Source organism: Carcharodon carcharias, chromosome 8, assembly GCF_017639515.1.
Source record: "Carcharodon carcharias isolate sCarCar2 chromosome 8, sCarCar2.pri, whole genome shotgun sequence".
In the NCBI taxonomy this organism is placed as follows: Eukaryota; Metazoa; Chordata; class Chondrichthyes; order Lamniformes; family Lamnidae; genus Carcharodon; species Carcharodon carcharias.
The window spans coordinates 103193275-103208750 of NC_054474.1; the positions used below are offsets into that span (position 1 = coordinate 103193275).

A 15476-nucleotide genomic window follows, 5' to 3' on the forward strand; every position below is an offset into this window, starting at 1 on the left:
TGTATTAACAACAAGAGAGCTCAAGCTTGTATCAAGGAAAACACTCATAAGATGCTACATTCTATCCATTTTCCTGTTATGCTTCACAAATCTGGACAATAAATAAAGATTTGTGGAAGAATGTAGAGACCTTTAAAATGTGGATGCTAAAATGTATGCTAAAAATTCCAGATACAGACCATAAGACAAATAAAGAGGTACTTGAAAGGAGAACTCTAAAAAGTGACACCCAGAAAAGGAAGTGTCAGTATTTCAGCTATTTGATCAGAGCTGAAAACTACAGAGATCTCTTCTAGAGGGTAAAGCGGATGGCAGCAGAAAAAGGAGTCAATATGAGCATAGTTTGATGATGGACCTCACAGAGCAATTACAGATGAGCTACAATGGATGTGTGAGAATGTTGCAAGATAGACAAATGTGACATACCATGACAGCCAATCTCCTGGTAGGAGTAGCTACAAGCAGCAGCAGGAAGCAGGCTGCCAATAAAAGGGCCACCAAGCAGTACAGCTTAAAGTCCCACCTCCATTTCTGCCTTTTCGTTTTTTTTTTATGAGAGCAGGAAAGGAAGCAGGCCCTGAACAGTCCTACTCCTATTAAGAATCTAATTTACATGGTGGCAGGCTCACTAAGAGTTTTATGGTTTTCTGCAAAGCAGCAGGGGTTTAGCAGCTGTTGGGTTTTGCACCAGCTGTATGGAGGTGGAAAGAGTATTAAAAGGTCAGTAATTTTTAAATAAATTTTGATTGCTTTTATGTTTTCAGATTAGACATCTACTGAAATGAGAAGTTCTGAAGTCAAATTGTTTATTTGGAAGATTTATGGGCTCTTAGATGCAATACAGCTTTTTAAATGTGCTTTTAAGTGCTTGACAATATTCAAACGGGTGCGCCTAGAAACACTTTGAAAAGCTAGATTGCATCCAAGAGTCCACAAATCACAAAATAAACAATTTCACTCTTGACGAGCTGCTCGAAAGTGCCATCCTGGTTATTTGGGAGATTTATGGGCTCTTAGAATTAATACAGCTTTTATTATAGGGCTTGTGAATTCATATGTTTATAAAGTAAATAAGAGATGAGGGTGGGGTTGGGTGGAAGGTGGGAGTGTAGGATGGGGAAGTGGGGAATGGGGATGAGGCAGATGGAGGGGATAGGGTTGGGGGGGAATGGAGGGAAACAAATTTGACTTTTAACCTATTTTTGCGATACCTTTGAAGTTCTTTTAGGCTGCTGTATTTGTGAATGGACCAGGGTGATGGCGGACCTTTTACCTGCCCAGTCCAGAGGCAGCCTGCCTCCATTCCAGTCTCAGGTCTACCGAGGTGGACAGCAGACCCTTCATGGAGGCCAGTTAAGGCCCCCAGAGACCACAAAATCACGCTCCCGGCAACCTGGAAATGGAGGTGGGATGCAGCTCGGATTCAGACCTGACACCCAACTCCTACTTCCCATGGGAAAACTGGACCCCAAAAGTTTAATTATGGGAAGAGATTACACAAACCACGGTTGTATTCTCTGATATTTACAAGGTTAACCAGTGATTTGATTGAAGTTTACAAGGTATTAAAAAGAGATCAGATAGGGTGGATAGAGAGAAAATATTTCTGCTGGTTGGGGAATCCAGGACTAGGGGGGAATTGTTTAAAAATCAGACCTTTCAGGAGTGAGATTAGGAAAAACTTTTACACAAGGGGTGGCAGAAGTTTGGATCCTTTTTCTTTCTGATCAACTGGTAATTTTAAATCTAAGGTCAGAGATTAGCCATGATCTCACAGCATGGTGGAACAAGCTTGAGGAGCTAAACAGCTCACTTCTGTTTCTAGTCTTTGTTCCAGCCATCTATCTGCACTTTTTGGGAAGAGATCAGGCTTTTTTTTTGTATCAGCTATTAGCTGGCTGCAAAGTAAATCACCTGGGACTTCATCAGCGAGTGGATAAAAATATTTTTATTACAGACTTTTACCATGTGGAAGTGCACTAACATTTTCCATGTGGTTAGTTCCAGCAACATTAAATTAACAAGATAAACCACACAAACACTTGGCTGGTAACTTTGTTTTTCATACATGGGATGTGGACGTCACTATTGCTCCTTCCTAATTGCCCTTGAGAAGGTGGCTGTGAGCTGCCTCCTTGAACTGCTGCAGTCCATGTGGTGTAGGTATACCTACAGTGCTGTTAGAGAGGGGGTTCCAGGATTTTGACCCAGGCATAGTGAAGGATGGTGATATAGTTCCAAGTCAGTATGATGTATGATTTGGAGAGGGCTAGGAGGAGAGTGCGAAAGGAGGACCCTGAACCAGGCAGTTAACAGCACTTAGAGGAGGACCCTGAGCCTAGAAGTCAGCAGTATCTAACATCACAGGAGAAACATAAGTTCATTGGTTAGTGAGAAACAGCTGTTAGGGAGTATCATCAAGTAGCTGAGAAATAGAAAAACACTATTTTTAAAAGAAGGGCTACTTACATTTAAGTAAGAAACACAAGCAATAGGGAGATAAAGTTAAGTCAAGGCCAGGTAAAATAAAGTTGCATAAGTAAACCAAAATAAAGAAAGTTAATGTGAGGGAAGTAAGTTGAAACCATAGCAGGACAGCTCGGTCGTGTGGAATGCATGTCCTGTAATGTGTGGGAATTTGTGGACGCTACCAGTGTCCTCGATGACCACATGTGCAGGAAGTATCACCAGCTTCAGAGCTTTTTGAGTTCTGGGTTTTGGAGCTCAAGCAGTGGCTTGAGTCACTATGACCCATTCGTGAGGTTGAGAACCACGTGGATAACACATTCAGAGAGGTGGTCACATCGCAACTTAGGAGCCTGGAGGCAGAAAGACCGCCAAGCAGTCAAAGAAAATGAGGCAGATAGTGCAGGAGTCCCCTGGGGTCCTGCTCACCAATCAGTTTTCCATTTTGTATACCGGTGAGGGCATCGGTTCCTCGGAAGATTGAAGTCAGAGCCAAGATTGTGACACCACAGGCAGCTCTGCTGTACAGGAGGGGAGAAAGAAGAGGCAAGAGCAGTAATAACAAGGGATTTGTTAGTCAGGGGAACAGATAGGCATTTCTGTGGCCATAGACATGATTCCAATATGATATGTTGCCTCCATGGTGCCATGGTCAAGGATGTCACAGAGCAGCTGCATGACATTCTTCTGCAGGAGGGTGATCAGCCAGTGGTCATGGTCGACGCTGGCACCAATGACATGGGTAGGAAAGGGCATGAGGCCCTGAAAGCAGACTTTAGAGAGCTATGAAGGAGATTGAAAAGCAGTTCCTCTGAAGCAGTAATCTCAGGATTACTCCCAGTCCCAATAGGGCAGTAATCACTGGGGACTTCAACTACCCTAATATCACGAACAGTGTGAAGTGCACAGAGGGTGCAAAATTCTTGAACTACATTCAAGAGAACTGTTTTAGCCATCACGTAACAAGCCCAATGAGAGGGGGCACAATTCTAGATTTAGCCTTAGGAAATGAAGCTGGACAAGTGGATGAAGTAATATGGGGGACCATTTTTGAAGATAGTGACCATAATATAGTTAGATTTATCATCATTATGGAAAAGGGCAAAGGTAGAGCATGAGTAAAAGTTCTAAACTGGGGAAGACAAATTTTACAAAGCTGAGAGGTGAGCTGGCGAGAGTGGACCGGATCCAGCTATCAGAAGGAAAAACTGTGTCAAATCAGTGGGAGACATTCAATCATTCTACAGCCACAACATAGACAATGTCCCCACAAAGAAAAAAAAGTGGTATTGCCAAATCTAGAGCCATCTGGTTATCCGGAAGCATACAGGCCAAGATAAAGCAGAAAAAGAAAGCTTATGACAGTCACAAAAGACTTAATACTGTAGAAAGCCTAGAGGACTATAGGAAGTACAGGGATGAAGTAAAATGGAAATGGAGGAAAGCAAAGAGGATAGGAAAAAATATTGGCAGGTAAAAATCAAATAAAATGCTATGTTTTACTCGTACATTAAGAGCAAGAGAATAACTAAGGAAAAGGTAAGGCCTATTAGAGATGTACATGTTAACTTTGGGTCGATGCAGAAGATTTGGGCAGGGTTCTCAATGAGTACTTTGCCTCTGTCTTCACTAAGAAGAGGGACGATGCAAACATTCTAGTTAAAGAGGAGTGTGAAATATTAGATACAATAAGCATAGTGAGAGAGATGGAGTACTGATGGACTGGTATCCTTGAAGGTGGATAAAACACTAGGGCCAGATGGATTGTATCCCAGGCTGTTGAAGGAAGCCAGGAAGGAAATAATGGATGCTCTGAGGGTCTTTTTCCAATCCTTACTAGAAACAGGCGAGGTCCTAGAGGATTGAGGTCTGCAAAGTTGTACCATTATGTTAAAAGGCTGCAAGGGATAGGCCATAAAATTATAGGCCAGTCAGTCTGACTTCAGTGGTGGGAAAATTATTGGAAACAATTCTGAGAGACAGGATAAACTGTGACTTAGAAAGGCATGGATTGATCAGGGATAGTCAGCATGGTTTTGTTAGGGGCGAAAACTAATTTAATAGAATTTTTTGAGGAAGTAACAAGGAGGATTGATGAAGGTAGAGCACTAGATGTTGCCTATATTGATTTCAGTAAGGCATTTGACAAGGTCCATCATAGCAGACTGGTCAGGAAAGTGAGATTTCATGGGATACAAGGGAAGGTGGCAGGGAGATCCAAAACTGGCTCAGTGACAGGAAACAAAGAGGAATGGTCGGTGGATGTTTTTGTAAATGGGGAAAACGGTTCCCAGTGGTGCTCCACAGGGCTCAGGGTTGGGGCCCTTGCTGTTTGCTGTATATATCAATGATTTATACTTGAATGTGGGAGGCATGATTGGGAAATTTGCAGATGACAGAAACATTGGCCATGTAGTTGATAGTGTAATGGCTAGTCGTTGACTCCAAAGTGATATTTATGGTTTGGTTGAGTGGGCGGAGAAGTGGCAAATGGAATTGAATCCACAGAAGTATGAGGTAATGCATTTGGGGCAGGCAAACAAAGCAAGGGAACATTCAATAAATGGGAATTTATTGAGGGGTTGAGGAAGTGAGAGACCTTGGAGTGCATGTTCACAGGTCATTGAAGGTAGCAGGACAGGTGGACAAGACGGTCAAGAAAGTGTATAGAATGCTTTCCTTCATTGGGTGAGGTATTGAATACAAAAGCAGGGATGCAATGGCAGAACTGTATCAAATCCTGGTTAGGCCACAGCTGGAATTTTGTGTACAGTTCTGGTCACCACATTATAGGAAGGTCATAATTGCTCTGGAGAAAGTGCAGAGGCAATTTACAAAAATGTTTCCAAGGCTTGAAAATTGCAGCTTGAAAATTGCAGCTATGAGGAGAAATTGGATAGGCTAGTTTTCCTTAGAACAAAAGAGGCTAAGGGGTCACCTAATTATGAGGGGCCTAGATAGAGTAGACAGATCCCCAGCTGAGGGGTCAGTTACAAGAGTCACAGATTTAAGGTGATTAGTAGAAGGATTAGAGGGGTCATGAGGAAAGATTTTTTCATCCAGAGGGTGGTGGGTGCCTGGTGCTTAAGTTGGTGGATGAGGCTGAAATGCTCAACTCATTTAAAAGATACCTAGATCTGCACCTGAAGTGCTGTAACCTGCAAGGTTACAGGCCAGGTGCTGAAAAGTGGGATTAAAATAAGCAATTAATTTCTTTTTCTCTGTTTGGCCGATGCAGACACAATGGGCTGAATGGCTTCTTCCTGCATTGTAACTTTCCTATGGTTCTATGACTTGCAGGCAATGGTGTTCCCATGTGTCTGTGCACTTGTCCTTCTAGGTGGTAGAGAGATGGGTTTGGAAGGTGCTGTGAAAGGATCTTTGGTGAATTGTGGCAGTGGATCCTTCTGTAGATGGTTCACATTCTGTTGGTGGTGGAGTGAATGATTAAGGTGATGGATGGCTGCTTGGTCCTAGATGGTGCTGACCTTTTAGTGTTGTTAGAGCTGCACTCATCCATGAACATGCTCATGAAGAGAACATCTTTTCTTCAGCCTGGAAAAATGGTGAGATCTCTTCTGCAGGCATTGTACCCCTTGGACAACACAAATGCTGAATCTTGACTAAGTTCAGACCTTCCTAGGGAAGCTTAGGAACATTACTATAAGGTGCAGCCCTTCTTTTTTAATCATTAACAAGTGAGCATGCCACAGACGTTGTCCCACCAATCATGATCGCTCGGCTTCTTTAGCATAAGTCCGCAGATGTCTCAGCAAAAAGAGTGGCTCTCTCTAACTGAGCAGTTATTAATTTATAAGAGGATTCTGATTTTGGCCACCAAGAAATTGAAACTACTATCATTGTTCAACCAAGTATGACAAGAATTCTGGCAAAGGGTCAATGACTTGAAATATTGGGTTGGATATTACAGACCCCAAAGAGCAGGTTGGCAAGCAGGGGGATTGTAAAATTAGGCACCATGCAATGGGCGCATTCCTGAAACCTACCCTCCCGCTTCCGCTGCAATTTTGCCAGCAGTGGGGGAGGTGGGGAAGACCCACCTGCCACCAGCCAGTTAATGGCCACTTCAGAGCCTCCCTCAGCTGGGATTTAACCCGTGGTGGAAGAAGCCCACACCAAATGTGAAGTCCGATAGCTTTCACTGTTTGGGGTGGTGGCTGGGTACCTCCTTTTACAGGCCCCCTGTATCCATCAGTGGCCCACCCCAAAGTCGCTCCCACTCCTGCATTTCCCTCTCCCAGTCCTGTTTACCCCAGCTCCATCCCCTCTCTGTGGCCTGCCAGCCTGGACCTGGCAATATCCTCCCCCCACCTCACTTATCCTCCTATCCAGCTCCAATTGGGAACTAGCTCCAGTTGTAACAGTGGCCACTCTTCCTGGTGGTGCTACTGGGTCCAGGGAGATGTTGGCCATTTAATTGGTTGGCAGATGTTAGAAGTTGGACTTTCTTCCCAATGAGGGAAGAAGCTCCACCTTAAGGCCTTTAAATGGCTGTGGAGCAAGCCAAGCAAGGGAACTGGGTGGGGGGGAGGAGGGTGTGGGGTAGGTAGGGGATGGGTGGAGTGTAGTGAGCTTACCCCAACTTCTATGCTGGTTCCCCTCACTGTAAAATCCAGTTGTTAGCTTTTTTACTTACTCCACAGATACTGCCAGTCAGACCTGCTGTGTATTTTCAGCATTTTCTGGTTGTATTTTACAGGAAAATAATTAACAAAAAGATTTTATAGGAGTTCTATGAAATATTAAAATATCCATTAGCCTACCTTGTGATTCCATTTTTGGAAATGGCTTTAGAATTCCAACAAATTTCAGCAAGAGATATACAAAACCCATAACAAATGTAGTCCAAACCATCACAACACAAAGTGCAAGACAATTATATTCAATAGACTGTAACGAAAGAAAGTGACAATTCTTACAAAACATTGAGCATTATTTTGATACAAAATTTGACATATTTTAGTCACTATTTCAATCAACTCAAAAACATATACAATTGATATAATTCACAAACGTAAAGCTAATTCTAAATTTCATAAGCCTGTATACTACACAATGTTATTGGAGTCATTTTTTAAAGAAAATTACGTGGCACACAACAACTGAACAAAATGAGAGGAAGCTCCCATAACAACAGAAACCTCTGTCATGCTGGACAATGTCAAGATATTTATCAGCAAATCTTTGCAGTCTCATTCAAACATAAAACATACATACACACACAAGTAACAGTGCAATGGTTTTAAATATACTGCATACATGATCACAGTAAATGTAACGTTTCTTTTAAAATAATTAGAAATACTCCTGCTGGGGTAGGTATATTGATGTCGCAAGAATTCTCTAATCTGAAATATGATTGATGTGTTATGTATATAATCTGTCCAAGGAACTGTATGGACTGTTGCACTGTGATTTCTGTCCTTCATTTCTTTAGACTTACACTACAAACATCCAACTTTCATTTCTATAACATTATAAATACTTCAAAGAAAAATCTTGGCATGACTGCATAAATTAGAAATAAATAGAATTTTGCTGCACAAAAACAACTCATTCAGCCTAACAGTATATGCCAGTGTTTCTGTTTCAAGCTTCCCCCTACCCAAATTCTAATCATCACTGCCCAAAAAGGGTTCTCCTTAATCGGGAGTGCTGCACTGTCGGAGTTTCAGTACTGAGGGAACGCTGCACTGTCGGAGTTTCAGTACTGAGGGAGTGCTGCACTGCTGGAGTTACATACTGCATCTGGGTGGAGATAGCAGCCACCAGTTACATCGCTGGAAAATGGGAAAGGTGGCAATCGCAGGGGCTTTGTGACTGTCGATATCCAGTCTGCCTGCAAGGAGGCAATAGGCTCTCCTCCATCTACCGGAGGATCAGAGGGGAATTCAAGTCTCAAGATCAGTGAATCCTTTGTGAAAATACACCTAAATTGAGTGAAATATGTTTGTCTTATTTCACTGTTATAAAGTGTGGGTAATGTTATCTCTTAGAAACCACAATGTCACAATTTATTCAGATATTAAAGTTTATTTATGCCAGTGTGTTAATCGCTTATTAGTTTTACTTGTGACTCTCTTATATTTAAAGCCCTTCTTGTGGTCTCTCCCACAAGTGGAAATGCCTTCTCTACATCTACCCTACCTACCAACCCCCTTCATAAATTTGAGAAACTTCCATCAGGTCACCCCTCAGTCCTCTCTTTTCTAGAGAAAAGAGTATCAACCTGTTCAATCTTTCTTGATAGTTGTACCCTGTCAGTTCTGGTTGGTATTATTATGGCCACAGAAAATGGCAATACCTCTTTCAGTATGCACAGATGCCATTCATCCTCACATAGGTTTTTATCCATCCTAAGTTCAACTAATCTACCAATTAACCTCCTCCTTTCTATCTTGAATGTCATCCCACCATTTTTGATCTCTTCTTCCAATGTCCTGTTCACCTTGTTGGTCTCCCTGGTAAAAACTTAGGCAAATTAACTATTCAACATGCTGAATTTTTCAGGAGGTGGAGAGAGGGAGGGAAATACTGCTTGCACCCCAGAAGAAAAGTCAGTCACAATCTGGCCGACTTTAAAGAGGATTGCAATAATATACCATTGTAGTCCCAAATAGCGGCAGAAGAGAGTAGTGGCTATTGCTGGGACTGCAATAAGACCCATGAAGAAGTATCATGAGCAAGAATTTTCCCGTCAGCGAGCGGGGGCGGGGCCCACTCGCTGGCACATAAAATAACACAGAATGATGTCAGGCAGAACTCCCGACAGCATCCCGTGTCATTTGCATTTTCAGGTCGGCAGGGGCGCAGCCGAGTAAGCCGTGTGCCCACCGACCTGTCAACGACCTATTAAGGCCATTCAAAAAGCAATTAAAGCAACTAGTGGACCTGCCCATCCAACCTTAAGGTTGGCAGGCAGGTTGGGAGCGCTGACAGCCACCTGAAAAAGCATGAAACCTCATCCGCGAGCAGAATGAGGTTTCATGACTGAATGAAAAAATTAAAATTCACTTTTACTTAAAGTTATGTCCATGTCCCAACTCATATGACATTGTCACATGAGGGGACATGGATGGTAAATGAAATTTTCGAAAGAATAACTTTTTCACTTTGGGAACTGATCTCCTGAGGCAGCATCTAGTCTCAGGGAGATCAGAGTGCTCCTTTGCGTGCATGCACGAAGGAGTGCACTTCTGCATTTGCCATATCCCCCCACACGGGGAGCACATAACGCTTCCATGTGAACATCACGCTGGGTGGGCCTTAATTGGCCTGCTCACGAAAAATGGCGGCGCACCCCCAATCAGGGGCGCCGATCGGAGGGCTGCCTGCCCACGCCTCCTCCCAAACTTAGCCCCCCAAACGGGGAAAAATTTTGCCCATGGACACTGGACAGGGTGAGTCCAGGGTTTCTGGGGCAGGGTGGGATCGGGCACCCTGGAGAAGGGGGTGAGGGGTGTGACATTAGGCAGGTTTTGTAGGCCAAGCAGGGAGGCATAACAGGGGGGGAAATACAATCTTTGGGGGTACCTTGGTGCACACAGGGCATCCCCGAATCAGGTACCCATCCTTCTTTCCTGCACTTCCACCAACTTTGGTGAAAAAATTGCCTTACCACTCTTGCCCACCTTCCTTTCTCTGCCCAGTGTATTATGGCATTGGAGGTGGATTGAGGCCCTTAATTGTCACTTAACCGGGCAGTTAAGTGCCTCAATAGTCCTAAGGGCAGGTGGCCTAGAGGGTGCATTACCCAACTCTCCTGTATTATGGGTACCCACTCAACCTATTTTACATGTGTCCTCCCCCATCCACCACCAAAAACACCCTCATCAGGGAGGCTGTAATATTTCTGCCATCTCACTGTCATTAACTATGATTTTATCTTGTGCCCTTAGAAGGCCTGTTCATATCTTAATATTCCTTTCATTATTTATGTATCTAAAGAGCACTTCACTATTCTTTTCATATTTTATGATAACATCTTATAATTGCTCTTTGTTTTCCTAATTGATTTTCGACTTCTTTACGATCCCCTTCGAATTCCCATGTCATCTTGTCCTCTATTGTCTATATGCTTAGTGTCTGTGTTTTCCTTTAGATTCAGTTATACTCTTAGCTCTTTATTAATTCATTATTGGCTAATTCCTGTTTATCAGCAGAAGATATTTCTCTCAAACTCTCTTCATGACTTTTTAAAATATTTCCCACTGCTGTTCTGGTATCCTGGAAATAAACTTCTGAGGCTGAGGATGAGGTGGCCAATATTGGTGCAGGGCCAACAGGAGGGCCAGAATCACAGATCTTCCAGGGTATCGATCCACTTTTGCATCATCATAAATTACACTGGAGTTAGGTTCAGGCGTAAAGTAGCATGTTTCCCCTATCCAAAGGACAAAGGGAAGTAACAGTATGGTGACACCTCAACATCATGACTGCTTTAACCACGGTAACTGTGGTAACCCGAAGTAGATTACCAGCTCCTGATAGAATCCACACAATTCACTTATCAATTGATTACTCCTAAAATCATCCTGGAATGCTAAGATAACCACCAACTTTGCTTCCATATTACAAACTACCTTGTTGCATGTGGGAAACGCTTTTTCAACCACTCTTCCAACAACATATACGAGGAGCTTATGGACTTCTTTGCAACTAAGATTGAGATAATCCATTCATTCAGCTGCCTCTACTGCTTTCCTTCCCCTCCCTAGTCCACTCAGTCAAAATTCCCCTAAATTTCCCCCACCAGCACTTGCCACCACCAACCCCCATATCGCCCCCTCCCGTTCTGCACTCTAGTTTTGAATTCATCTTTCTGTAGTTTATCTTCTATTTTCCCACATGCCCCCTCCAAGTCATCTTGTCCATGAGCCCACCTCCTGCTCCCTTAACCCTATTCACATCAAACTGCAGTCCACCAACCTCCCTTCCTGAGCCCAGGTCAGCTGGTTCTCTCTACTCAGGTACTGTCTTCCTTCCCTTCAAATCTGCCAACATCTGACCCCTCCTCAAAAATCGCACTCTTGACCCCTCTGTCCTTGCAACCTGTTACTCGGTCCAAGGTTTTCCAGGAAATTCCCTCCAAAAATCAGTGGACTTTTGGCTGCCTAATTTCCGTCCTGCCTGCAACATTTCCTGCCAGGGATGGGACCAGAAAATCCCAGCCTCTATCTTCAACTTTCCTTGCCCCTCCTAAAAGCATAAACATGTTGCTACCTCCCAAAACTGTTGCCATCTTTCCCACAACTCCATATTTCAATGTCCCTGATCAGGTTTCCACCCTGCCACAGCATTGAAACAGCCCTTATGAAAGTCAGGAATGATATCCCATGTGACAATGGCCATGGTAAACTATCACCTATCCTTCTATTCCTGGCTGCAGCCTTTGACAAAATATATTACGCCATCCTCCTCTAACAGCTCTCCTCCATTGTTCAGCTGGACATGACTGACCTCATCTGATTACAATTCTATCTATCTAGTCATAACCAGAGAATCATCTTTAACGTCATCTCTTCCAGCTCCCACTGTTACCTCAGGAACCCTAGTGTTTTATCCTTGGCCCTTTCAATTTCTTGTCCACATGATGCCTCTTGACAATATCATCAGAAAACCCAGTTTGCGTATTGCCCACCATGATCTGAATGGGCAGGGTGCAAATAGCAATTTCCACAACCAAAATTGTGGATTAACCCAATAGCTCAAGATTCTTCACTGAGTACTGAGAATGTTATTAATTTACTTAGATATCTGGGCAAGTGAAAATATACACTGATCACAGCAGTAGGTTTTAAGGAATGGCTCGAAGAATGAGAGGAAGGTGGAGAGGCAATAGGATTTAGAAAAGAATTCAACAGAATGGAACCCAAAAGGCCAAACGGACAGCCATCATTAGTGAGGCAAAGGCAGTGAAAACAGAAATGGAATGAAGAGCTGTGAGAGCATGGTGGCGGGGGGGGGGGGGGTGGCAAGAGGGATGGTGGCTTTAGGGCAGGGTGGTTGTACTGCTTCAGAAAGTTCCGCAGAAAACAAGGGCCCTTGAAAACTTTATGGAAAGGGATAACATTGTTAACTTGGAGATACTAGGGAACCAGGAACCAATGAAGGTCAGTGAGGATGAGGCGGCAGTGAACAGGACTTGATGCGAGTTAGAATATGAAAGCTTGTAAAGGTTGTTGACAGGAGGCTGACCAGAAGAATACTGGAGTGGTGATAAAGACACGTATGAGGATTTCAGACCAGGCACGCTAGATATTGCAATGGAGGCAGGAAATATTACCAAGATGGAACATACGAGATAGGAGCAGAGTAGGCCATTCAGCCCCTTGAACCTGCTCTGCCATTCAATAAGATCATGGCTGTTCTGTTTGTGTTTTGAGTTCCACCATTACCATCTGCCCCGATAACCTTATATTCCCTTGTCGAACCTTTCATTCCCTTGTCGAACAATAATTTATGTACCTCTGTATTAAAAGTAATCAGTGATCCAGCTTCCACCACCTTGAGGCAGAGAGTTCCAAAGTCGCACAACCCCTGAGAGAAAAAATTTCTTCTCATCTCTGTCCTACAAAGATCACCCCGAATTTTAAAACAGTGCCCCCCCCCCCCCACCCCTGGAGTTCTGGCCTCACCCTCAACATCCTTTCCACATCCACTTTGTCAAGACCATTCAGGATGTTATATACTTCAATCAAATCACCCCTCACTCTTTTAAACTCCACTGGAAACAAGCCCAGCCTGCCCAACCTATCCTTATAAAACAACCCACTCATTCCAGTTATCAATCTAGAAAAATCTCCTCTGAACTGCCTCCAACGCATTTACATCTTTCCTTAAATAAGGAGTCCAAAACTGCACATGGTACTCGAGGTGCGGTCTCACCAATGTCCTGTACAGCTGGGGGGACATGAGGAAGAACTTTTTTTTTTTTAAAAACGCAGAGGGTAGTGAGTGTCTGGAATTCGCTGCCTAAGTTGGTGGTAGAGGCAGAAACTTTAAACTCATTTAAAAAGTACCTGGATCTGCACCTAAAGTGCTGTAAGCTGTAGGGTTATGGGCCGGGTGCAGAAAGGTGGGATTAGAAAGGGCACCTGGGGGTCATCAGGCTGGCATGGACAAGATGGGCTGAATGGCCTCCTTCTGTGCTGTAACTTTTCTATGGTTCTATATCCACCACTCTACCATTACTATCAAGCCATGGGATCAACCCTGGTTCAATGAAGAGTGCAGGAAGGTATGCCAGGAGCAGCACCAGGCAACCTAAAAATGAGGTATCAACCTGGTGAAGGTATAAAACAGGGCTACTTGCATATCAAACAGCATAAGCAGCAAGAGATAGGCAAAGCTAAGCGATCCTACAACCAACGGATCAGATCTAAGCTCTGCAGTCCTGCCACATCCAACCACGAATAGTGGTGGACAATTAAACAACTCACTGGAGGAGGAGGAGGCTCCACAAATATCCCCATCCTTAATGATGGAGGAGCTCAGCACAGCAGTGCAAGAGATAAGGCTGAAGCATTCGCAACAATCTGAAGCGCCAAGTGGATGATCCATCTCGGCCTCCTCCAGAGGTCCCCAGCATCGCAGATACTAGTCTTCAGCCAATTCGATTCACTTTCGTGCTAGCAAGAAATGGCTGAAGGCACTGCAAGAGTTTTGGGCCCTGACATTATTCCAGCAATGGTACTGAAGACTTGTGCTCCAGAACTTGATATACCCCTAGCCAAGCTGTCCCAGTACAGCTACAACACTGGCATCTACCCGGCTATGTGGAAAATTGCCCAGATATGTCCTGTACACAAATAGCAGGACAAGTCCAACCCAGCCAATTACCGCCCCATCAGCCTACTACTCTCGATCATCAGTAAAGTAATGGAAGGGGTCATCAACAGTGCTATCAAGCGGCACTTGCTTAGCAAAAACCTGCTCACTGATGCCCAGTTTGAGTTCCACCAGGGCCCCTCAGCTCCTGACCTCATTACAGCCTTGGTTCAAACATGGATGAAAGAGCTGAACTCCTGAGGTGAGGGGAAAGTGACTGCCCTTGACATCAAGGCAGCAGTTGACCGAGTGTGGCATCAAGGAGCCGTAGCAAAACTGGAGTCAATAGAAATCAGGAGGAAAACTCTCCACTGGTTGGAGTCATGCATAGCACAAAGGAAGATGGTTGTGGTTGTTGGAGGTCAGTCATCTCAGCTCCAGGAGATCACTGCAGAAGTTCCTCAGGGTAGTGTCCGAGGCTCAACCATCTTCAGCTGCTTCATCAATGACCTTCCTTCCATCATAATGTCAGAAGGGGATGCGGGTGTTTGCTGATGATTGCACAATGTTCAGCACCATTCGCGACTCCTCAGATACTGAAGCAATCCATGTCCAAATGTAGCAAGACCTGAACAATATCCATGCTTCGGCTGACAAGTAACATTCGCACCACACAAGTGTCCGGCAAGGACCATCTCCAATAAGAGGGAATCCAACCATCACCTCTTGATGTTCAATGGCATTACCATCACTGAATCCCCCCCACTATCATCACCCTGGGGCTTACCATTGACCAGAAACTGAACTGGACTAGCCATATAAATACTGTGGCTATCACAATGTTATCCAGGGGCTCCCATATGCTGCAGCCTTGACAAATCACCTGTCCTATTGTCCTTAATTTACTTAAAATAATTAAATAATAGTTATTCACTTGTTCATGTTGCTTTTGTTTTATTAACTTTGCCAACAATTTGTATAGTATTTTAAACATTAGGGATAGAATAGAACTTACTCACTTACCAGGTACTCACCAAACAGCTAGCTCCTTTCCCTGTAGAGTGAGAACCAATTCCTACAGGGTGAGAAAGATAAAGGAAACAAGCAGCTTTCCCCCCCTTCACCAAACTCCCCCACACACTAAACTCTAGGTCTACATTCAGTTTCCTCAGCAGCACTCTATTTGCCTTAGTTTTACTAAAGAGGCTTGTATTTATTGC

General features: G+C 43.9%; 1 protein-coding gene across 1 annotated transcript in view; it reads right to left on the reverse strand.

The window, feature by feature from the left end:
* Positions 1–3965: 3965 nt before the first annotated feature.
* LOC121281478 (putative ammonium transporter 1) overlaps positions 3966–15476 on the reverse strand; it is a 63266-nt gene continuing 51755 nt past the window's right edge. Inside the window, exons 8-10 of the mRNA XM_041194422.1 lie at positions 8231–8355; positions 7251–7377; positions 3966–3994 (exon numbers count right to left, since the gene is read on the reverse strand). Coding sequence (XP_041050356.1) covers positions 3966–3994; positions 7251–7377; positions 8231–8355 — 281 coding nt within the window. The remainder of the gene's footprint in view (positions 3995–7250; positions 7378–8230; positions 8356–15476) is intronic.